The sequence below is a fragment of the Palaemon carinicauda genome, chromosome 2 (assembly GCF_036898095.1).
Source record: "Palaemon carinicauda isolate YSFRI2023 chromosome 2, ASM3689809v2, whole genome shotgun sequence".
Taxonomy (NCBI): domain Eukaryota; kingdom Metazoa; phylum Arthropoda; class Malacostraca; order Decapoda; family Palaemonidae; genus Palaemon; species Palaemon carinicauda.
In genome coordinates, this window is record NC_090726.1 from 68651176 (window position 1) to 68673172 (window position 21997).

Genomic DNA, 21997 nt, shown 5'->3' on the forward strand with positions numbered 1-21997 from the left:
CAATATTGCTTCAATAATGTTATTTTATGGATGATAGCTTCTGTGGTAGTTTCAAGGAGAACTGTATCATCCATTAACACTAATAAATGGAACCATGATAAAAAACCATCAGGATTGCAATTATTCTTGATAAGCTTAATGAGATCATTAATGTACAAAATGAAAAGAATGCACGATGTAGAGCTTCCCTGACTAACTCCCACAGTAATAATTATGATTGCAGTACCAATTACGCTGGTTGTTACTCTATAAATAGCTATCAAGGCTACCAACATAACAGCTCCACAACCTAAACGTTCTAAAACCTTAAATAACATTCTTCTAGATACTAGATCATAAGCCTGCCTAAAGTCAACAAATGGGACAAAGAGTTTATTATTTTTCTTCCTAGCCATGTCCATCAGCAATCGCAAAGCTACAATATGCACCTTGCAACCCCTTCCCCTCTGTGCCTCAGCGTGTTTCCTGTAAGGCTTAAACCATGTTTCAAGCCGTGAACAAAGAATCATATCATACAACTTTGCTAAACAGTTAATAACTGTGACGCCTCTATAATTCTTGGGTTCCTGTCTGTTGCCTTTCTTAAAAATCGTAAAGAGCTTGGCCAAAGACCACAAAGTAGGATGAGATGCAGGCAGGAAAAGGGCGTTAAACAAAGTAGCGAGTGTTAACCATTCCATTGGAAGCAACTTAAGAACACCAGGGGAGACCCCATCTGGATCACATGCCTTAGCTGGTCTAATTCTATTAATCTGGGATTGGACTTCTCCGACTGTTATTTGAGCGTCCAAGATAGGGACATTTACAAATGACTGTATATTTTCATCAACTAGACTGTTTTCTTCAGTATTTAATACATTTTCGAAATATTCTTTGAATTCCTCATCTGTGGGACCCCCATCAGTTTTATTTTCTACCTGAAATTTCCCCTTCCAGTCTACAGCCTGCCAGACTCCTGAGTCATCGCGGTCCCGAAGGAGACAGTCCCAGCGGTCGGTCTGTGCTTCTCCACTATCCTCTCTAGACGTTCCCGCCCTACTCTGACACATTTCAGAGCACTGGTATAATACATTCGATACAATAGAAGCAAAATCATTTACATTATTGATAAAAGTATCAGTATCTATGTTCATACCTGAAATTCGGGCATTGAACATGTTTGGGTCAATCCTCTTATACTTAATTGGTTTCTTTACCAAACGGCTACACTTATATCCCATTAGTGATGCATGACCACCCAAGAAAGATGCTCGCCTTAACACAAAATCAAGATCGATCCTACCTTTAGACATTTTAATGGATATTGGCGCATGATCAGAAGGTAAATTCTCGGTTGGGTGTACACGAAATGATTCTATAGAATTAATCAACTGTATTGACCCTACACGTACATCTAGTTCGGATACCCATCTAGTTCCCTGCTTATAAGTCTTGTTGCTAACAAAGTATTTGTCATAAGCTTTCAGATTATTAACTACCAACAAGTTATGATCCTTACAAATTGTTGTTAGAACATAGGCATTATCATTAAGAACATTCACGTCATCAGCGACAACTGGACGAGAAAATTCTTTAGTATTGCTTATTTCCCTCACACCTCTACCGAACCGCGTATTTAAATCCCCTATTATTATAAACTTGTTATTGTCACCACCATCTATTAACTTTTCTTGTATTGATGCAAATTCCCTGTGAGAAAAATGTCTTTCTTCCGTCTATCCAACCTGAGGTTTGCCCTCTTACCTATTGCTTATCATTCCACTTAGGGAATCGCATGAAAATACTTTGATTCCTCCTTTCACCTGTCCTAACTTACATCCTTTCTCCTCATTTCTATCCGCAATCATTATTTCTATACCATTGTACACTGAAGGTTATATTAACTGTTTCAACATTTTATTTATATTCACATGCAATATCAACACTTCCATACGTAGAGAAGAATTTGTTCAATATTCCTCCCAAACCAAACTTTTGTAAACTCTCAGCTACCTTTCTTACTTCTCTTATTCAGGAACTTACCTGTTCTCTAATGTTGCTATCATACTTTTTTTCATTCACCATCATTACTGTACTGTAGTTGCTTACATTAATCTCAGCTCCCTCCCCTTTCGAATACATCTACTTTTTATCAGCTTCTAAAGTTTTCTCTTTAATGCCTAAAATCGATTCCATGTCATCTTCAAACAACCATACATATCCCATTCACAACTTATTCCTAAATCTTTGCACATGCATCCACTGCCCTTTCTCAGACTTCTTGTCTAATTTAATCCATCAAAATATCTAGCAGCCAAGGAGACATATTGCATCCTTATCTGAGATCCACATTCACAACAAACCAATTACTCTCATCCCTACATACTATGATACACGGTTTATTTCTATCATAACATTTTTAACTCACTCGCAATATCATGCTGTGTATGATATATACCATTAACGCCATCCTCCTTGCTTTTCCATTGATTCTATCATAAGTCTTTTCTAATTGCTTTGATTACACATACAGCATTTTTTTTATTTCAAACTTCGTGCATAACCATATTCTAACAAACTCCCAATTTGACCACCTCTTCTTTGTCTAAACATACCTTGGTCTTGACTTCTATGAGTCCTTCTGTTACTGTCCTATTTTCTCACTTACAAATTCCTTCTTCCTTATCTAAACCTGCACTGTTCTTCCCTGATTAGTCCTTTATACTTATCAATCAGAATCCTACCTTGCAAGTTGTCAGGTAAGCTAGGTAACGTTATGCCCATTGAATTCTTACTGTAGATTTTCTTCCCCTTTCTCTAATATCTTGCACCCCATACGGTGTATTGTAAACATTATTTAGAATATCTTAGTAGCGATCCTTCTGCCCTTAACTACACTGGCTTCATATCCTTCAAATACTTGATCTCTATTCCACCATCCTTTCTTCCATGTCGCTGTCTAACCTCTCCTAATTTTTACTTCATAGTACAACTGCTGTAACTTCCCACCGTTGCTCTTGGGCACTGAACGGCCTCGCAGGCACCAGTGTCAGGCAGTATAGCCTAAAATTAATGAGTTTTTGTAATTTATGACAGAAATGATTTGTCTTACCAATAACTTTGAGACCTTTCCCTAATCCTTTAGACATCCAGAAAGACAGGCCAGTCATATAATCCCACCATTATGCCTGTAATCTCTCTCTCTCTCTCTCTCTCTCTCTCTCTCTCTCTCTCTCTCTCTCTCTCTCTCTCTCTCTCTCTCTCTGTAGATATATATATATATATATATATATATATATATATATATATATATATATATATATATATATATATATATATATATATATATACAGTATATATATATATATATATATATATATATATATATATATATATATATACTGTGCGACCACGTAGTTTGTCAGACACCGTATAAAATTACTAAAAGAATAATATAGAATTATAAACGCTTCATATTTTGCTCCTAGCAATCGTCTATTATTAAAAAAGAAAAAAAAAAGAAGCTTCCCGTTTCAAGGAAATTGAGAAATATTTGATGTGATATTGGACGAAGTTTTCTGAATGGAAAGGAAATAGATTAAGTGATTAAGCCACCTGGAAGGATCTGCAATTTCAGTGGCAAACAACTTATCATGTATTAAATGTTCAATGTTTTTCTGTCTCTGCGTTTATGAGAGAGAGAGAGAGAGAGAGAGAGAGAGAGAGAGAGAGAGAGAGAGAGAGAGAGAGAGAAGAGAGAGAGAGTTAATAGTTGAAATAGCGTATGTGTAGAAAGATAAAAATTGCCAGCGTAATGTATGATGAGTAAGACAAGCCATTTATATCCTAAGTTGAATTTGCCTGTGGGTTGTTCAAGCGAATCCGATCATTAATTAGCAAATTTTTTGCCGGGAATTTAGATGAATAACTTCCAGCTCTTCTTTAAAGGGACTGTATTCGGTATAGACACTCAACCTGTAATCAGTGGGGCTATTTGTAGTTACAGAAAAGTAATCAAGTCCGTTATATTTTCATTACTTTATTTGTTGTTAGAAGAATTCCAAATGAATTAGGAAGTGATAGTAGCCAATGGTGATATGGAACGAATCCAGTGATGGTGGTAGCGGTTGCAAAAGGCTACTTTTGTTCGATGACATTTTTTTTTAAATTAGCTAGTTTTGAACCTGATAATTTAGGCCTTTTAGAGATCATACTATGTCCATATTGATCTAATAGATATAGACATTGATTGTTGTATATTTATCTGGTTAGTTTAAAACACTGATTTCTCCTTTTTGCATCTGAACAATGTAAGATTGATGGAGTATTATTCCATTTAAAATTTTAAATGCCAATTTTAAATTCTCTTAGGAACTCATCACCTTCTAAAAGCAGAGTCAGTTTATGTGGGGGAGGAATTGAACGCTTTCCGAATAAGCTGCATCTTGCATTGGCATAATAACCTGAGGGGAGGTAAGATTTACTTACCTCTGCGATGGCTGAGGGCCAAATGATATTGGAAACTATGCATCTGTTCTCCGAGAACTGCAACATCAAGATCCCCACAGATTTAGGGAATTTCAACCTCACACTCAGCTGTGGAGCTTAGATGTGATAACATGTTATTTGTTGCCAGTCATTCTTTTTCTCGTTAATTTTCTGCGACGAAGTCTTCTCCACTTGTATTTTTATATTTTTATTCCTACTTCGGAAGATCTCTTCTGCTTGATTGCCTAGTTAATTTAACACTTTTTACGAACAATTTAGGAAATCTCAGATGAATATACTTTAGTCTTGGGTAGTGCCATAGCCTCTGTACCATGGTCTTACTCATGTCTTGTGCTAGAGTATCCGTGCTTGAGGGTATACACGGGCTCACTGTTCTATCTTATTTCTCTTTCTTTTGTTTTTGTAAAGTTTTTATAGTTTATATAGGAAAGATTTATTCTAATGTTGTTAATATTCTCAAGATATTTTATTTTGATTGTTAATTACTTCTTATGTAGTTTATTTATTTCCTTAGATCCTTTCCTCACTGGGCTATTTTTTCTGTTGGAGCCCTTGGGCTTATAGCATCTTGCTTTTCCAACTAGGGTTGTAGCTTAGCAAGTAATAAAATAACAATAATATCAGTAGGATTTCTTATTTTGTAAAAGGATCTGCAGTATTTTTCCCTCGCCAGATTAGCCTTGTTTTCTGGCTGGAAATAACATGACTGTTGTGCGCAGAATACATTGCACTATTTTCAGGAAGGGAAAATTGTACGATTCTTGCTGGGCTGAGCTATTTCCATTTCAAAAGAACGATGCTTAACTGGAAATGTATTATTTTCTTGGTTCGATAAAATAGTTGTATTTTCTTTGAGGACAAATGCTTTTCCCCGCAAAATCGTTTTAAAAGATAAAGAAGACTATTTCGATTTCAAAATCATATTGTGAAAGAATCAAACACTGATGACTGCATCATAAATAATATCCAATTAGCAATGCACTTCAAACAGCCGTTGCATTATTCGGTATTATTTGATGTTACCGACTTGTTCACTGATTTAAGAATTTATTGCGTATTGTTTGTGGCCAACCAATTTGATCAGATTTCTTATCAAAGCTACTTTTAGAACTCAAAAACGTTTTTTTTTTTACATTTTACCATTATAATTATTGTCCAGTTGCCGTTGTTGTCATTATTTCTAACAGTAGCATCGCCATACTCCTATCTACGTCATCATTATTATTGATGTAAATAGGTTGGCATACTGAACATCGTCATCATTAGTTTTTTTTCTCTCTTTCTCTCTCTCTTCTTTATCGTCGTATTTATATAATAAATCCTTTGGTAATGTGATCATCATCATCAATAGTTCATTATATACATAAATACATGTTATTCATATAAACACTAGTTATTATACGAATTTGTTGCCATCGTCACCATTATTACGATCTATCATCTACAGCGTTGCCATAATTAAGATTACTTGTTGCAATCCTTCCCACAATTTATTTTTATCCACTTCATCATTTGGTTGTTATACTGATCTTCTCTCTCTCTCTCTCTCTCTCTCTCTCTCTCCTCTCTCTCTCTCTCTCTCTCTCTCTCTCTCTCTCTCTCTCTCTCTCTCTAAAAAAAATAACTATTATGATGCATTTTTTATCGTCCTTTTAACCACTCAATGTTTCACGATTGAAATATTACTTTGTCCATAAGCCCTCAGGGAGTTGCTACTCTTATAGGTAATACCTTGGCACATAAAAGACACTTTTGCATTCACTTGAGGAATTGATGGGATAAGTGACTGACATAGAAAGTCTTATACAGGTGTACATTGGATCTGAGAGGATAGTCCGTGCTCCGCATTACATGAGGTAATCTGCAATGAGATTGCTTAATGAAATTATAACACAATATCAATTTCATTTTTTTTTCCTCTTTTTCAATCTTTATTTTTAGGAGTACACGGCAATATATAGAAATTCCCAAGGGGTACAGAAAAACAAAAAGGTTGGGAACCCCTGATCTAGAGTTTAAAAGACAGCAGTAAGGGAAACAAGGTAATATTTTGGTTTTTAACATTTGAGTAACGGCGAAAAAATGCCTCTCAGGAATATTGAGCTTGAAATTTTTATTTTGCAGTGTAGATATTAAAGTGACAATAGAGAATTATCAAGATTCGCTCCGCAATCAATAATCAGTTCAGTATTTATAAGAACTGCAAAACAGAGATCGATGTGAAACATGGAAACGTTAACTTATTCAATAATTTATTTCGGGATCCAGATTAGAACTGCACTCTAGATTTAATAGCTGATATAAATAGGGATAAAAGCTGTAAATTTCTCCTTATTCTGGTCATCCTTTACATTCAGATCTTTCCAGCCTGTATTATCCACAAGGTAGTAATAGATAAGATGTTAATGCTAACAGTTTTAGCTTTTCTTTCACAAAGTTCAATGTTAATCGCTCAGCATTCTTGAAGCTTTATTCCTGCTGTAAACCAACATAGAAAAAATCTACCCAACCAAATAAATTAGTTGAATCGGTGGAACCTCAAAAGGTCAAACTTGATACAAACGCTTTCTTATTGAACATGTTTTCATATTTCTTATTTCACAGCTTATGCGTTATTTATCTATTTAACATTGTTATCCATGTTAATTAGAATATTCTGTTTTTTTTATTTTTTATTTTTGTTACAGGCTATTCCTCATATCTTTATTTCTTTTCCGCAGTGGGCTACTTTCTGTGTTTAATTCGCCGTCAATGACCTTAAATGTCAGCATGCCAGATAACTCATAACCAAGCAATTAATCAATATGTGTTTAAGTCATTTTGCTTTTCCAAGTAGGTTATCATATTGGCTAATAATGAAAATTTTAATAATGAGTTTTCACTTAGGAGAGAAGTCTCTCTCTCTCTCTCTCTCTCTCTCTCTCTCTCTCTCTCTCTCTCTCTCTCTCTCTCTCTCTCTCTCTCTCTCTTTTCTTTTGAGTGATTGCTATATATATATATATATATATATATATATATATATATATGTGTGTGTGTGTGTGTGTGTGTGTATATCTATATATATACATATATATATATATATATATATATATATATAGATAGATAGATAGATCGATAGATATGTATGCATATGATACAAACGCACATATACAGTATACTCATGTATATATATATATATATATATATATATATATATATATATATATATATATATATATACATATATATAAATAAATATACTGTATAAATATGTACATATATGCATATATATTCTCTGTTTGCAAATACTATTAATTTTACACGTGTATAAGCATAGTATATACCAAGCACATCTTGTTATTTTTATCAAAATACAGTTCTCTCTCTCTCTCTCTCTCTCTCTCTCTCTCTCTCCTCTCTCTCTCTCTCTCTCTCCTCTCTCTCTCTCTCTGAGTGATTGTTAGATGGATATATATATATATATATATATATATATATATATATGAATATATATATATATATATATATATATATTTACTGTATATATATATATATATATATATATATATATATATATATATATATATATATATATATAAATATAATTCTCTGTTTTCAAATATTAATTTGACACGTGTATAATCATAGTATATGCTAAGAACATCTTGTTACTATTATCAATAAAACAATTCTCTCTCTCTCTCTCTCTCTCTCTCTCTCTCTCTCTCTCTCTCTCTCTCTATCTCTCTCTCTCTCTCTCTCTCTCTCTTTCTAGGAATATGCGAAAGTCTTTTGAAGTATAAATTAGTTTTGGATATTTTTCATGTTAGAAAATTGTGTTTCGCCCTATTTTCTATTGTGAATATTTTTCCTTAAAATTACTCTGCTTTATTATCTTTTTTCCGTTATTTTATTTTATAAGTGTAGTGGAAGATTTACTTAAATTTGAAAGCATCATACTGCATCTCTTGAATTTTTTTTTTTTTTTTATTTAAAGTATTATTTCTCCTTTATCAATGTGTCATAGGGTAAAATATGTTGTATATAATTTTTTTATAACAAAGTAACTTAGTTTTAAGTAATGATTTTCCTTTTTTTATTACCGTTATGTCTGATGGTAAAGTAGGCTAAAAGTAGGTTTACTCCATTGTAGATACCTAACCTTTTTTCCACATAAGTCTGCATTTTTCCATTTCTCCTTTTGGTGGGATCCGGATATTCTGAGTTGACCAACACCCCGGGTAAACAAAGGTCGAACTTCAAAGACTATTGATCAAACGTCGGGATTGGAGCTATTTTGATTTTTGACAAGTTTACTGAACTGAAAAGATTGCTGCCAGAAATACTTTTCAAAAGAGTCAGTCCTTTTTTAGTTTTTCTCATTTTTTTTATTTTAGTTCAAAGCTGTTTATTAAATTTCATTTATTTTTTTTTTTTATATATATTCAGAGACACTTCGCATTTTGTATGGTTTCGCAAAGGAAAGTGGTTTATTTCCCAATACATATCATGTGATGGGGTTTCATGATGACAAGGATTCTAGGAGGAAATGTTTTGTAAAAGTTATATTATGAATATTGGGCAATGTTTTCAAAATTAAAACTATTTTTATCTGGTCCTAATTGAAATCATTATTTATTCATGATGTTATAAGATCAAAAAACATACCACACTATCTTCCAGAATCTTAGTTTTGTGATGGCTATAAGATCATTGAAAGAATAACTTTTTTTTTAATCTGTAGTAAATTAGATATCATGGGTTTGTTGAAACCAATATTCTAGAAATCAAAAAGATGGGACAATAGAAAACCGATCCGTATTGTCAGAACAAGTTTTCTAAAGTTTTATAATTTAGTATTAACTCAAAAGTTTGAAACTAATTGTAACAACTTCTTATTCAAATGATAATGTATCTTGACCAGGCAGGACTGAAAATATATTACGAACTTAATCGCCTTTGACTAGTAAGGGATCTAGTCTCTTCTTTTTCTTAAGAATGTTTGCTGTAAGAAGAGGGAAGAGCTATAAGGGTGCTGACCTTCTAGTTTCCACCAAATATTTTTGGCATGAAGTTGCCACACCTCATATGACTTAGCTGCAATCCACCATAGCCGGCTATCTACTAAGTAAATTGTGCGATGCTTCGGATGAAAGACCAAAAGAATAGATTGTAATGGAAACGGTTGCAAAAATCCCGTCCTCTGGGTTAGAACTTGGGCCTGTATCCACAAAGTTACTGGGGCAATGACAACAATCATAGATGATGATGATAATAATAATAATAATAATAATAATAATAATAATAATAATAATATCTAGAGAACATTAGAATTGCTGAAGTAATTCTTAAAAAGAACAAAATTTGCCAATAATTTGCTCTTCGGGATATTGAAATAATAGAAAGATTGGGAATAGTATATTGTTGGTTAAAGGCCTAATGGACCTAAATTACACTTCTTAATAAACTAACTAGCCTTTTACTCTCTAGGTTGCCTTGGAAGGCCACCTAACCCTTACCTCAAACTAAGGCTAGGATGAAATCGTGTTTGAAATCGGGCTGGATAGCACCGTAGATTTAGTCTTAAAAAAAATCTATCTCCACAAAATCGTTCTGTGACCTTGAGGTCAAGGTCAAGGACATTCATATTGCACAGCTTATGTTGTCTCATTACCCTCTACATTTCTATCAAATTTGGTTCAAAACGGCATTTTCGACCATATAACAGCCATTTTTTATTTCATGATATCTCAGAAACTACTTGACAGAATTAGCTCAGACTTGTGCCTGCACTAGACCATGGCCCAAGGTATCTCCAGTAATTGATGCAACAGTTCTTGAGATCTCGAAGACCAATCGTTTTAAATGATTTTTACTGTGTGCATAGAGGGCGCTGCATGCACCTGCACGATTTTCTTGATTCATACTTCCTCCTTATGGGTCATACCGCTGTTCAAGTTTAAAAGGAAACGCTTTAAAATTGGCTGATTTATTAACTATCAAAGACCGGAGAAGAATAAGAAGAATAATAGTAATAACAATAGAACTCCATTTGTTTGGAGTTCTATTAATGGTAAACCAAAACAGTAACGTAATACCCTCTTGTGTATATTCTCTGTAGTGTATTATATTGATATAAAATTCTATGACAGGGACGGGGAAAGCTAAGCGCTCAGGTATATATATATATATATATATATATATATATATATAGAGAGAGAGAGAGAGAGAGAGAGAGAGAGAGAGAGAGAGAGAGAGAGAGAGAGAGAGAGAGAGAGAGAGAGAGAGAGAGAGAAGGCATAGATGTAGGACAGAAAAGGAATATGAGTAAAACTAAGATAATGTTCAATGAAAATGCCTAGAGACAACAAATAAGAGTTATAGACGAGCCTCTAAAGATTGTTAATGAATATACGTACTTAGGACAGACGTCAAGTGTTTCCCCAGGACACGAGATCAAAATTGTAAGGATAAGCATGGGTTCGAGAGCATTTGGTAAACAAAATAAGATTACGAAATGTAAAATGTCACTTTCTCTAAAAAGAAAATTATTTAATGATATGGTTCTACCAGCATTAATTTATGTATCAGAAACTTGGAGCCTTACTAAAGCTAGTTACAAGTCAAAGAGCTATGGAAAGAATAATGATGGGAATAACACTAAGAGACAGAAACATGGATAGATAGCAAACTAAAGTAGAGGATATTTTAACAGCATGTTAGAAAAAGAAGTGGGAATGGGCTGGACAATATCGAAAAGGCCAGACAGTAGATGGACATTGAGAATAAAAGAATGGGACAGAAAGACCATAAACAGAAGCAAGTGGGGGGACATATTTGAGGCCTTCTGCAATGGACTTGTAATTGCTGATGATGATAATGATATATATATATATATATATATATATATATATATATATATATATATATATATACATATATATATATATATATATATATACAGTATATACACACACATATATATATATATATATATATATATATAGATAGATAGATAGATAGATAGATAGATATGAGTAGATAGATAACCAGACAATTTCTCTTTATTATATAAGAGAGATGAGTTTGAACCTTGAATTATCCCTAGTGGTCGTCCCGGAGTTGCTATTTTGTAGAGCGAACCTTTTAGAATACTTTTATGGTGAGGAGCAACATTGTATCTGGAGCCACTGATGGAGAAAGTAATTAGATTGAGTCTGAGATCTTTTATTCATTATTACGGGATATGGTTGTTCATCGGCTCCATGTAAATGTGCTCCAATTAGAAACCCTAATTAGGAAGTATTTTTGCTATTATTATGAAACTATGTCTATAATTTAAAAGCATGCTATTTCTATGTTACATGGCTTTTTATAGAACTTGGTTTAGAAATTATGAAAAAAATGGTGACTAGGGTTTTAAAGTCTATGACTATTTGGATAATGTCAATATTTTATGAAAATAGTTCATTCTAGCTATTTTTGCACTACCGTTGTAGAATTTTACCGATTTTTTTTCTATGAAATTTTGTGGGAAAATGTTATCAGATTCGCAGAGAAGTGGTACGAAATATGAATAAATTGAATAGAATTTTGAATTTTAAATTTCTAAATGGTGATATTAAGATAACGTTTGAATGAATGTGAATTAATTTCTATCGTTTCGATTTACGTTGATAACCACTGGTGTAAAAATGTTTGTGGCACATCGATAAATCAGTTTTCTATTTATCTGTTCATCCCATCAAACATCAGACCTTAGTACAGACACTTTTTGATTTATATGAATAATTCTTATTTTAAACGCAGCATTAACTTTCTTAGATCTTTGGCAAAGAAGTTCTTCATTCTTTCCACAAAGGAAGATGTTTGTAATACATAAACATAAATTCATTCTTTTCAGAGGATTTATTCTCTTTCCTTTTACCAGCAATAAGGAAGTTGCTTCGAAAGATATACAGTAAGGCTTCCTGCTCTCAGCGATAACTGGTTTGCTGCGACCACGACCTCAAGGTCTGTTTAGGTCAAAAGTGGGTTTATAATTGGGCGAGCCCATTCGTGAAGCTTCGCAGTGTAGCTGAACGTAGGTTCCTTTCCGTGGTAGGCGGTAGTGATAATGGTTATACACAAACATACACACACGTACATGTGAACATCTGGGTATGGTATGTATTTGGTGTGAGGGGGAATTGTAAGTCTATTCACGCACGCGTGTTGTGTTTGAGAATGCTATTATATTGCATGAATTTATTTATTCATAATTTTATCATTACTTATGGACCTGCTCACTGATTTTGCGATACATATTTCGTGAATTTATTCAGGGTTAATCGATGAAGTTACCTTTGTAATGTCACTGACATGAATAATCCTGAACGGGCTCGTTTTGTGCTCTTTGGTGCCCTATTGTCACAGTTTTGCAAATATTGTCTATAGTCTGTATTTTTTATGTTGATCCTTTACGGTAACTGGGTCATATTCATAAAAATATGTATTTTCCCACATGGCAGGACATTATTATTATTATTATTATTATTATTATTATTATTATTATTATTATTATTATTATTATTATTATCATCATTATTATTATTATTGTTGTTATTATCATTATTATTATTATTATTTTTATTATTATTATTTTTATTATTCCTAACTAAGCAACAACCCTAGTTGGAGAAGCAAGGGAAAAATAGCCCAGTGAGGAAAGGAAATAAGGAAATAAATAAACGATAAAAGAAGTAATGAAAATTAAGATAAAATATTTTAAAAACATTAACAACATTAAAACAGATATTTGATATATAAACTATAAAAGGACTTATGTAAGCCTGTTCAACTTCAAAATATTTGCTGCTAGTTTGAACTTTTGAAGTTCCACTGATTCAACTACCCGATTAGGAAGATCATTCCACAACTTGGTCACAGCTGGAATAAAACTTCTAGAGTACAGTGTAGTATTGAGCCTCATGATGGAGAAGGCCTGACTATTAGAATTAACTGCATGTCTAGTATTACGACCAGGATTGAACTGTCCGGAAAGATCAGAATGTAAAGGATGGTCAGAATTATAAAAAAAATCTTATGCAACATCATAATGAACTAATTGAACCATGGTGCCAGATTTTAAAATATCTAGATCAGGAATAATAAATTTAATAGACCGTAAGTTCCTGTCCAACAAATTCAGATGAGAATCAGCAGCTATGATATATTGATCCGGAGATATTTGGCTCCTGCTAATAGAGGTATGCTATTACGAAGAATTTTCGGATTCCTTCTACATTAGCACAATATCTTTTTTTTTTTTTTCTTTTGCCAGAGATCAATGTCTTGTTCCTTTAAATCCAAGCGACGAAGTATTTTAGGTTGTATTGTAACTCTTTAATCACGAATTATTTTTAAGACTTCTTATAAGTAGTGATAGAAAGGGTGTCTTTTATCCTGTTTCTTGCAATGAATTCTGGTAATTTTAGTAGATTTACTTGTTTCTGATATTTTCAGCATTCAAAACTTTGGAAATTGGACATACTGCGTTAAATGGAAGGAAACAAAAGCTAGAAAATAACTTTTATTGTATACAGTTCACAAAACAGTTTGTTTCGTGGTGCACTGTAGACAGCACTGAAGGTTCTTTGCAGCATTATTTCAGCGTTAGCTTCATTGCCATCTGCATTTTATTTCTCCATTTTTACCTTTATTCTCATCCCTTTGATATCCGTCCAAAACAAACTTGGAAATTAGACATACTGCGTTAAATGGAAAGACGCAAAAGCAAAATAATAAGTTATGGCGTACAATGTCCAAAACCGTTTGTTTCGAGGCTCATTGTAGACTCACTAAAAGTTCTTTGCAGCATTATTTCAACCTCAGCTTCAGTGTCATCTGCATTTTGCTTCTCCATTTTTATCTTTAATCTCATCCTTTTGATATCCGTCCAAATATTCAAATCTTTAGTTTGCTCCAATTCCTCACCATTAACTTGATAACAGTTCCATGGTGAGACCCGTGTGTCTACAAGTATAACCTAATACCATAAGATAAATAAAATCCTCATTCTAGTAAGGTATGTTTGTCTGTACATTTATCAAAATTACTTTTTCTTTATATCCTGTTGCAGGTAATGTCTCTCTGCTTCCATTGCAGGCTGTCCAAGGTGGAGAGAACGATTGCTACTCTCAGCACTGATTTGCCACCCGTTGTGGACGAGCTCCGGAGAGCCGTTGATACATTCAGAATGAGGTTGGAGACCACAGAACATCTCTCGTGGCTGGGTAAGTTTTTAGATTATTGCTATTATTTTTATTTTTTTCCACGTTGTTACCAAGGATGGTAGAATAAGAATTCTACTTAATTATTCATAACTTCCAAATTTATACGTCGCAAATGTTTGAAAATAATATTATTACATCATCTATTGTTTTACTTATATTCTTGAATATTTTGTATCGGCATTTATTTTATTAGGGCCCAATAAAACGTAAAGTCTTTGCGCAACTTTATATTCCTTGATTTCAATAACATCCATCGAAGTCTCTTCTAATTAGATTTGGTCGTTTTCCAAGTCATTGCTCAAAAACTTCACCATTTTTTAATACTTAGGCTCATTATCTGACGATCTTTTTTGGTTATCTGGTGAACAATTGTCCTCTCGGTGTTTCCAAGCATAATGAAAACGCAGCCAAACAATTCTTAATTGGTCACTAATGACGTCGCGTAAAGATAACACCTTCTTTTGTTTGAGTTGAAAGGCTCTCTAAAGTTATCAGGATATTCTCTCTCTCTCTCTCTCTCTCTCTCTCTCTCTCTCTCTCTCTCTCTCTCTCTCTCTCTCTCTCTCTCTGCATAAATAAAATATGGAAGACTGTCCAAGTTTTGTACATTCCTAGACATGCACCACGTACTTCTATAATTTAAAAAGAATATTGAAAATTGGCTTAATTTTTAAGAGTTCACAAAAAGAATATCTTATGTTAGAAATGTGATGCAACACTCTCGAATGCATTATGTCATAAATATATCAAATACTTTCGATGTGCGAATCTTGGAAGTATTCCTTATTTGTGAGTCGGAGTTGGTCTGTGCATTTGTCTTCGTAATAAATGAATAAAAACCATGAATAAGACTATACTGTATTTCTTTAATAACTTTCATATGCCACATATCCCTTAGAGTAAAGAGAAAGACATCTTTGGTCCCTGCCAAGAATACATATTGAAATAATCTCTTGACTCAGGATAAATAAAAATCATTACCTATGTTTTAACAACTGATTCCAGAGAGTAGTTCCAACTATCCTAGTGTTTTTTTTTTTTCTTCTTCTTTTTTTTTGGGGGGGGGTGGTTACCTATACCATGAAGTTGGATAATTTCGACCTGCAAATGATGGTAAGCAAGTGGAGGGGATAAGAGGACTGATATAGACCTTTGAACATGACCCTTCCAGTCGATGCTTTTGAGGTGAGAACATGCACCAGTAATTATTGCATCCTCACAAATATGATCCGTTAGCGCGATGAAAGATCAACTACTGTGACCTTGACCTTGACCTCGGCGATATGAAATGGAAGTTTTATTAACTGAAATTTGCGTTTCCCTAGTCGTATCAATGACATTCTTCTTTTAAGAATGTTGTCAGCACTCCTGATTTTATTGTTACAACGAAATTGTTTTCTTTTTTAAAGGAAGCTATGAACAATTTAAATGTTATTTTAATACAAGTTATAATTAATGATATGGGTCATGTGACCTCCGATTACACCGTATAGTGTACACTCAATCTATGCCAGATTAATTCAGAATATGACCAACTTTTATCAGATAATATAAAAGAAACTCTGAAAATATCCCTAAATCAGAATTAATATTTTTCTCATTACCAAACCAAAGAATGAAAACTACCTGAAAATTTATATAACTTGGTACAAATCATTCAAAAGGAAAAATGCTAAGTGAATAATTATAAAGAAATTAATTCTACCCTTCTCCAATATCTATGACTTCGCAAAGATATGAAACACCTGATGTTAAAATGACCAAGAAACTCGCCCGTGGAGAAATCTCATGTGACAAATGACCTGGTTGGATAGAATAAGGTCAGCTTCTCGCTCTAATTTAAAGGAAGACCGGAGTCACCTTAAGAGGGAAAAACTTTACATGAACCACAGAAAAGCGGCATGATAGACCCATTTGCTAACATAGATAATTAGTGATTCAATTAACTGGATAAAGATTGATAAAGCTTTGGGATTCCGACAAGTGGAGAAGAATTAGGCATTGACATTTGCTATTGAAAAATTGAATACATGGAGGAAAGTAATACAAAAAAATGTAAGGGTGGAATTACATTTGAACTAGTTTAGAACATTTATTGCCCTTCACTTCGTCCAACATATGAAAAAGGTTTAAATTTAGTATATAAAAACTAATGCATTACCATCCAATCTTTTCCGAGAAGTTCTTTTCTCAAGTAATGTTTTTAGGATAAAGATAAGCTCATAAATAGATGTACAGTGATACACTTCAGTCTGTCAAAGCCCTGATTCGGACCTCCTCTTGTGGACAGGAAAAACATATTTGAGCAAAGCGGACACTCATAAAAGTATTCACTGAAATATATGCTTGAATTTCTAAAGTAGGAGGATCATACTTCACTTGACACAACGGTGTTTTCTGTTTAACTTTTTCTGTGAAGTAGGATGTACCTGAAGCAATCTCTCTCTCTCTCTCTCTCTCTCTCTCTCTCTCTCTCTCTCTCTCTCTCTCTCTCTCTCTCTCTCTCTCTCTGTGAATATTTCAAAGAATATAATCTTCGATATGCTTTTTATGTTTGGTTGTCGTTCTTTCAGAAATCTGCTTTTTTCTGAATGCGTTAAGTATTTGCTCTTACATTAAGGATCTCGGTTATGCAGGAGTAAATCAAAATATATCAAAAGCAGCACCTGTCGGGTTTTACAACATCAGAAAAGGTTGACTCATCTGAGTAAATTTATTACGGAAAAGTAAATTTGAGAAAATAAATAAAATAATAACTGTCAATTTCAAGGAAGAAGTAATTAAGCGTAACCAGTAGTTTCAAAGTTTATATGAATAATATTTTTATATGCTTATATATATATATATATATATATATATATATATATATATATATATATATGTGTGTGTGTGTGCGTGTATATATATATATATATATATATATATATATATATATATATAGATAGATAGATAGATATAGATATATACCATAAATATATATATGTATGTACATATATGTGTATATGTATATGTATCCATATATATATATATGATTTATATATATATATATATATATATATATATATATATATCCATATATTTATATACATACATAAATATATATATATACATATATATATATATATATATATATATATATATTCATATTTACAAAGACCATATTAGGTCAATTAGAAAGATAGCTAGACTTTAAACAAGCAAGGGAGCAGGCAGGCTTTAAAAGCAGGTAGTTAACAATTGATCATATCAGTGTAATTAATCAGCTAATGGGAAAATCAACATGAAAGACTACTAAGTATGGCATTTATAGACTATGAGAATGCTTCTAGTTCTGACAAAACTTCAGGAGTAATAAAAGCCCTTCAAAGATATGATTCTCATGTTAAAACACTTGTAGAAGTACAACAATCCAAAAATTACATAAAGATAGTTAGAAAGGAGTTAGACAGGCAGACCCCATCTCTCCTAAATTATTCGCAGCGTGCTAAAAATCGTTTAGATTGGGAAACTATAGCAATATAAAATTTGAATAGAGAAAGCAGAGTCATTCTAGACAGTAGAAAAGGGGCATCAAGGTTAGCATATATTGTATGAACAAACATAAGTATACACTGAATATACAAACCGTCTCATAGTTTGTATATATTGCCGAATCAATATGAGTGTCTCTTATATCTATTGTTTGTGAGCATACAACTATATGAAGAATACTTACTTTAGTAAGCCAAAGAACTCTGGCATTTTACACATGCAATTGTCGGGCGAATTAGGACGCAATTATATTTTAATAAACATTTATTCCTAATAAATGACTAAATGACTTAACCAGTAAAATGAATGTAGCATGATAACGGAATTATACACGTAACGTATACAGAAATTATATTTCTTTCTTGAAAGAGAAAGAAATGATGAGTGCCACTCTCTGATTGAAGAAAAATTTATAATGAAATATTTCTTCGTAAATTCTGTACCGGTTACATTCTATCAACACTGTGTACTACGTACACACGGCACTAGTGCTATCTGTATAATTCTACACCTGGGATTTTGAACAGAGTTAGTGTCACCATGGTAACACTCATTCAAAAGGAGGTCACACTAAAAGTGATGACCCCCTCTCCCTTTAATTGACAGTCCCAGTCAATTAACTATTCATCACAGAATTAGACGACAGGTTTTAATACACTACCTGCCGTAACCACATAATGCTTCAGTTCATGGACCTGCTTAGCATAGTGTTTGTAAAACACTCTGGATGATTTCCATCCGGTGAATGAACGAAGACGCTCAAAGTCCATATGCTGAAAGAAGTTCAGTGATGAAGCAATTTTTCTCGGAACATGACCTGCGGGAGTACTGTCAGGATCTGCTCTACGAATAAAGAAGGTGAGCTTCGCCCTCAGTTGTTTTAGGGATAAGTTTGATCCAGAGGTTTCTCCTTTAAAGAGCTGTCTTCCCTTGAAGTCTGAAGTTCTACGAAGATAGACCTTTAGACATTCTACAGGACATAGAGAGACATCTTCCTTCAGAGGGCAGATTCTCCAGGGACCCCACCTCTCAGTGGGTAGCTCGTTCTTAGCGAGAAAAGTTGGATCAGGAAAGAGATTCAGTTCTCCCGCTTATGTGAACTGAATGTGGCCCTCATCTCTAGATAGAGCCCTATTTCACTAACTCTAACCCCTGAGGCTATAGCGAACAGGAAAATAACCTTTTGGGTTAGATCCTTAAGGGAACAATCTTCATTGTTCATAGATGAGGCATAATGTAGGACCTTGTCCAAAGACCATGAGATGGGCTTTGGTGGTGGTGCAGGCCTAAGCCTTGCACATGCCTTCGGAATCTTATTAAAGATTTCATTTGACAGATCTACTTGAAAGGCATATAGAAGAGGTCTAGTCACGGCTGATTTGCACGTAGTTATCGTGTTGGCCGCCAGGCCTTGATTTTGAAGGTGGACAAAGAATGACAAACAGAAGTTCATTGAAATTTCTTTCGGTCCTTTTGCTTTAACAAAAGCAACCCACTTTTTCCAAGAAGACTCACATTGTCTTCTCGTTGACTTAGACTTGTATTCTTTTAAGAATTCTATATTGCCTTCTGAGATCCCAATTCTTTTCCTAACCGCTAGGGCAAGGAATTCATGAAATGAAGGGTTCGGGTTCTTTGTGATAAACCGAAGGCAATTAACTTCTGAACCCTCTGAAATAGTCCTGGGTTCAGAACTAGTGCCAGCCTCAGCTTCATTTCCTTCACTAAAGAGGACAGATTGCTCTTGGGCTACTTGGGAGCCAATAGAGCTACTCCCCCTTGGAAGGATCTCAGCATGTTGAGGATCTTCAGTAGGTGAATGGATGGGATGAACCAGGATACCTGAGTCCAACCCTTCTATACTAGAGACATGATGTCTGTTAACTCCACTAGAGGGTCCTCGTATGGGGCTACATATTGAGGTAGTTTCTTGAAGACACTCGTGATGAAGAGGTCGATCTGCAGTTCTAGGACTTGATCCCATCTGGGAGGGAATAGGTCTGCGTCCGTGGACCATTCTAACTCTATCGGCTTGAGCCCAAATAGAGCTTCCACTGTCACATTGTGGATCGATTTTATATGAACTGCTGACAGGTGCCATCCCTTTAAGTAAGGGATGGTTAACGTCACCTAGACTGTATGAGACATTTTCTAGCATTGTCGATTGCAACGTCTCATTATCGCTTCGGTGTCCCAGATCAGTCGAAGGAAATCTGATCTGCGTGGAGAGAGCTTCCCCACTCAGGACAGGACCAACATGGTCTTGGGACTTTCGGACTTTAACCTTTGTTAGAGAAGCGATTAAGGAAGGGCCTATATTGGTCTTTTTAGATTTCTTCAAGCGTTTGATGCGTATCTTCTCTAGACTCTTGACGCATCTTTCGGCTGTGCTCTTAGCACTGGGTCTGTCACTATGGCGAACTGGAGAGAGTTCAGAACTCCTCCCTGTTAGCGTCTTGGAAATTTGACTGATTACCCGAGTCTCTTGACAGACCTTGCAATCTCCTTTTATATTCCCAGGGGAAAGGATAGTTGGTGTGACCACAGTCTTCAATGATTTTTCAGCCATTGAAACCTTTGAGCTGGAGAGAATCGAGACTTCTTGAAGCATACCTCGCATCCTCGATGTTCCCGGAACCGGTTCATCACCTTGGATGCTCATAGACCAGCCACTTCGGGTGCTGCCCACCCCTGCCTCTCATCCTGGTACATTGTTGCCTGAACCATTTCTCGACTTGGTTATTGCGTGACTAAGTCCGCCAATCCTATGAAGATATCTAGGACTGTGTCTAGTCCGACACGTATCTTTCCTAGGATATACATTACCCTCTGTAACTTGAATCCTAGATAGGAGGGGATTGGGTGATTGACTGGAAGTTGCCAAAGGACACTTTTCAGGTCTGACAAGACTACGAACACCCCTTTTTGAAACAGGGTCCATATGTTCAGAAGGATCAACATTCTGAACTCGCTGTTTTATTTGAACTTGTGGAGTGGCGACGAGTCCAGAATGACTCTGAGATTTCTTGAGTCCTTCCCTTGAACACCAAACAGCCTTCCCTGGAATACGATGGACTATTGTTTCCTTACCACCTGTATGCTCTAGAGCTCTCAGGTATGCTCCTCCAGGAGGGTTTTGGATTGTAGGAGGAGTTAAGGAAATGATGGTGGAGACATTTCTACTTCCCATCGTAGTCCCATCTTGATTAGGCCTTGGACCCAAGGATCGAAGGTCCAACGATCCTGAAGGAACCTCCCTCCTACCAGAAGCATCTCTATGCTTCGAATGATCAGTAGGATTAAATTCTTTACCTCCTGCCTGTGGCATCACGGTCGCTGCAGCCGTGAGATGTTGTTGAACAGCCCGAGGTATATTTCCAGACTTTCCCGTCTTCCTCTTAGGTTGGGGACCCACAACCATGGAAGACTTTCTTTTTGATAGGATGCCCCACTCTTGGAGAAGACCTATGTTCTCCGTGGTGGCATTCTTAATCACTTTCCTAACTACCTCGTCTGGGAAGAGGTCTTTACCCCAGATGTTGGAAGATATTAGCTTCCTTGTTTCATGTTTCACTGTTGCGGCAGCGAACACAAACTCCCTACATGCTCTCCTAGCCTTCATAAAGGCGTAAAGGTCTTTCACTAAGGTAGCCATATGCATTTTAGCTAAGACCATGAGCATGTCTGAGATACTTTGATGGATTGAACATAACTCTATGTAGTTT

At 34.7% G+C, this 21997-nt stretch overlaps 1 protein-coding gene across 2 annotated transcripts in view; it reads left to right on the forward strand.

Annotated features, from left to right (window-relative positions):
• The window catches only part of LOC137625763 (high affinity cGMP-specific 3',5'-cyclic phosphodiesterase 9A-like), a 1119254-nt gene that overhangs the window by 1015808 nt on the left and 81449 nt on the right, over positions 1 to 21997 (forward strand). For both annotated transcript variants that reach the window (XM_068356658.1, XM_068356664.1), the window contains one exon: positions 14614 to 14741. In XM_068356658.1, the coding sequence (XP_068212759.1) occupies positions 14614 to 14741 (128 nt within the window). The remainder of the gene's footprint in view (positions 1 to 14613; positions 14742 to 21997) is intronic.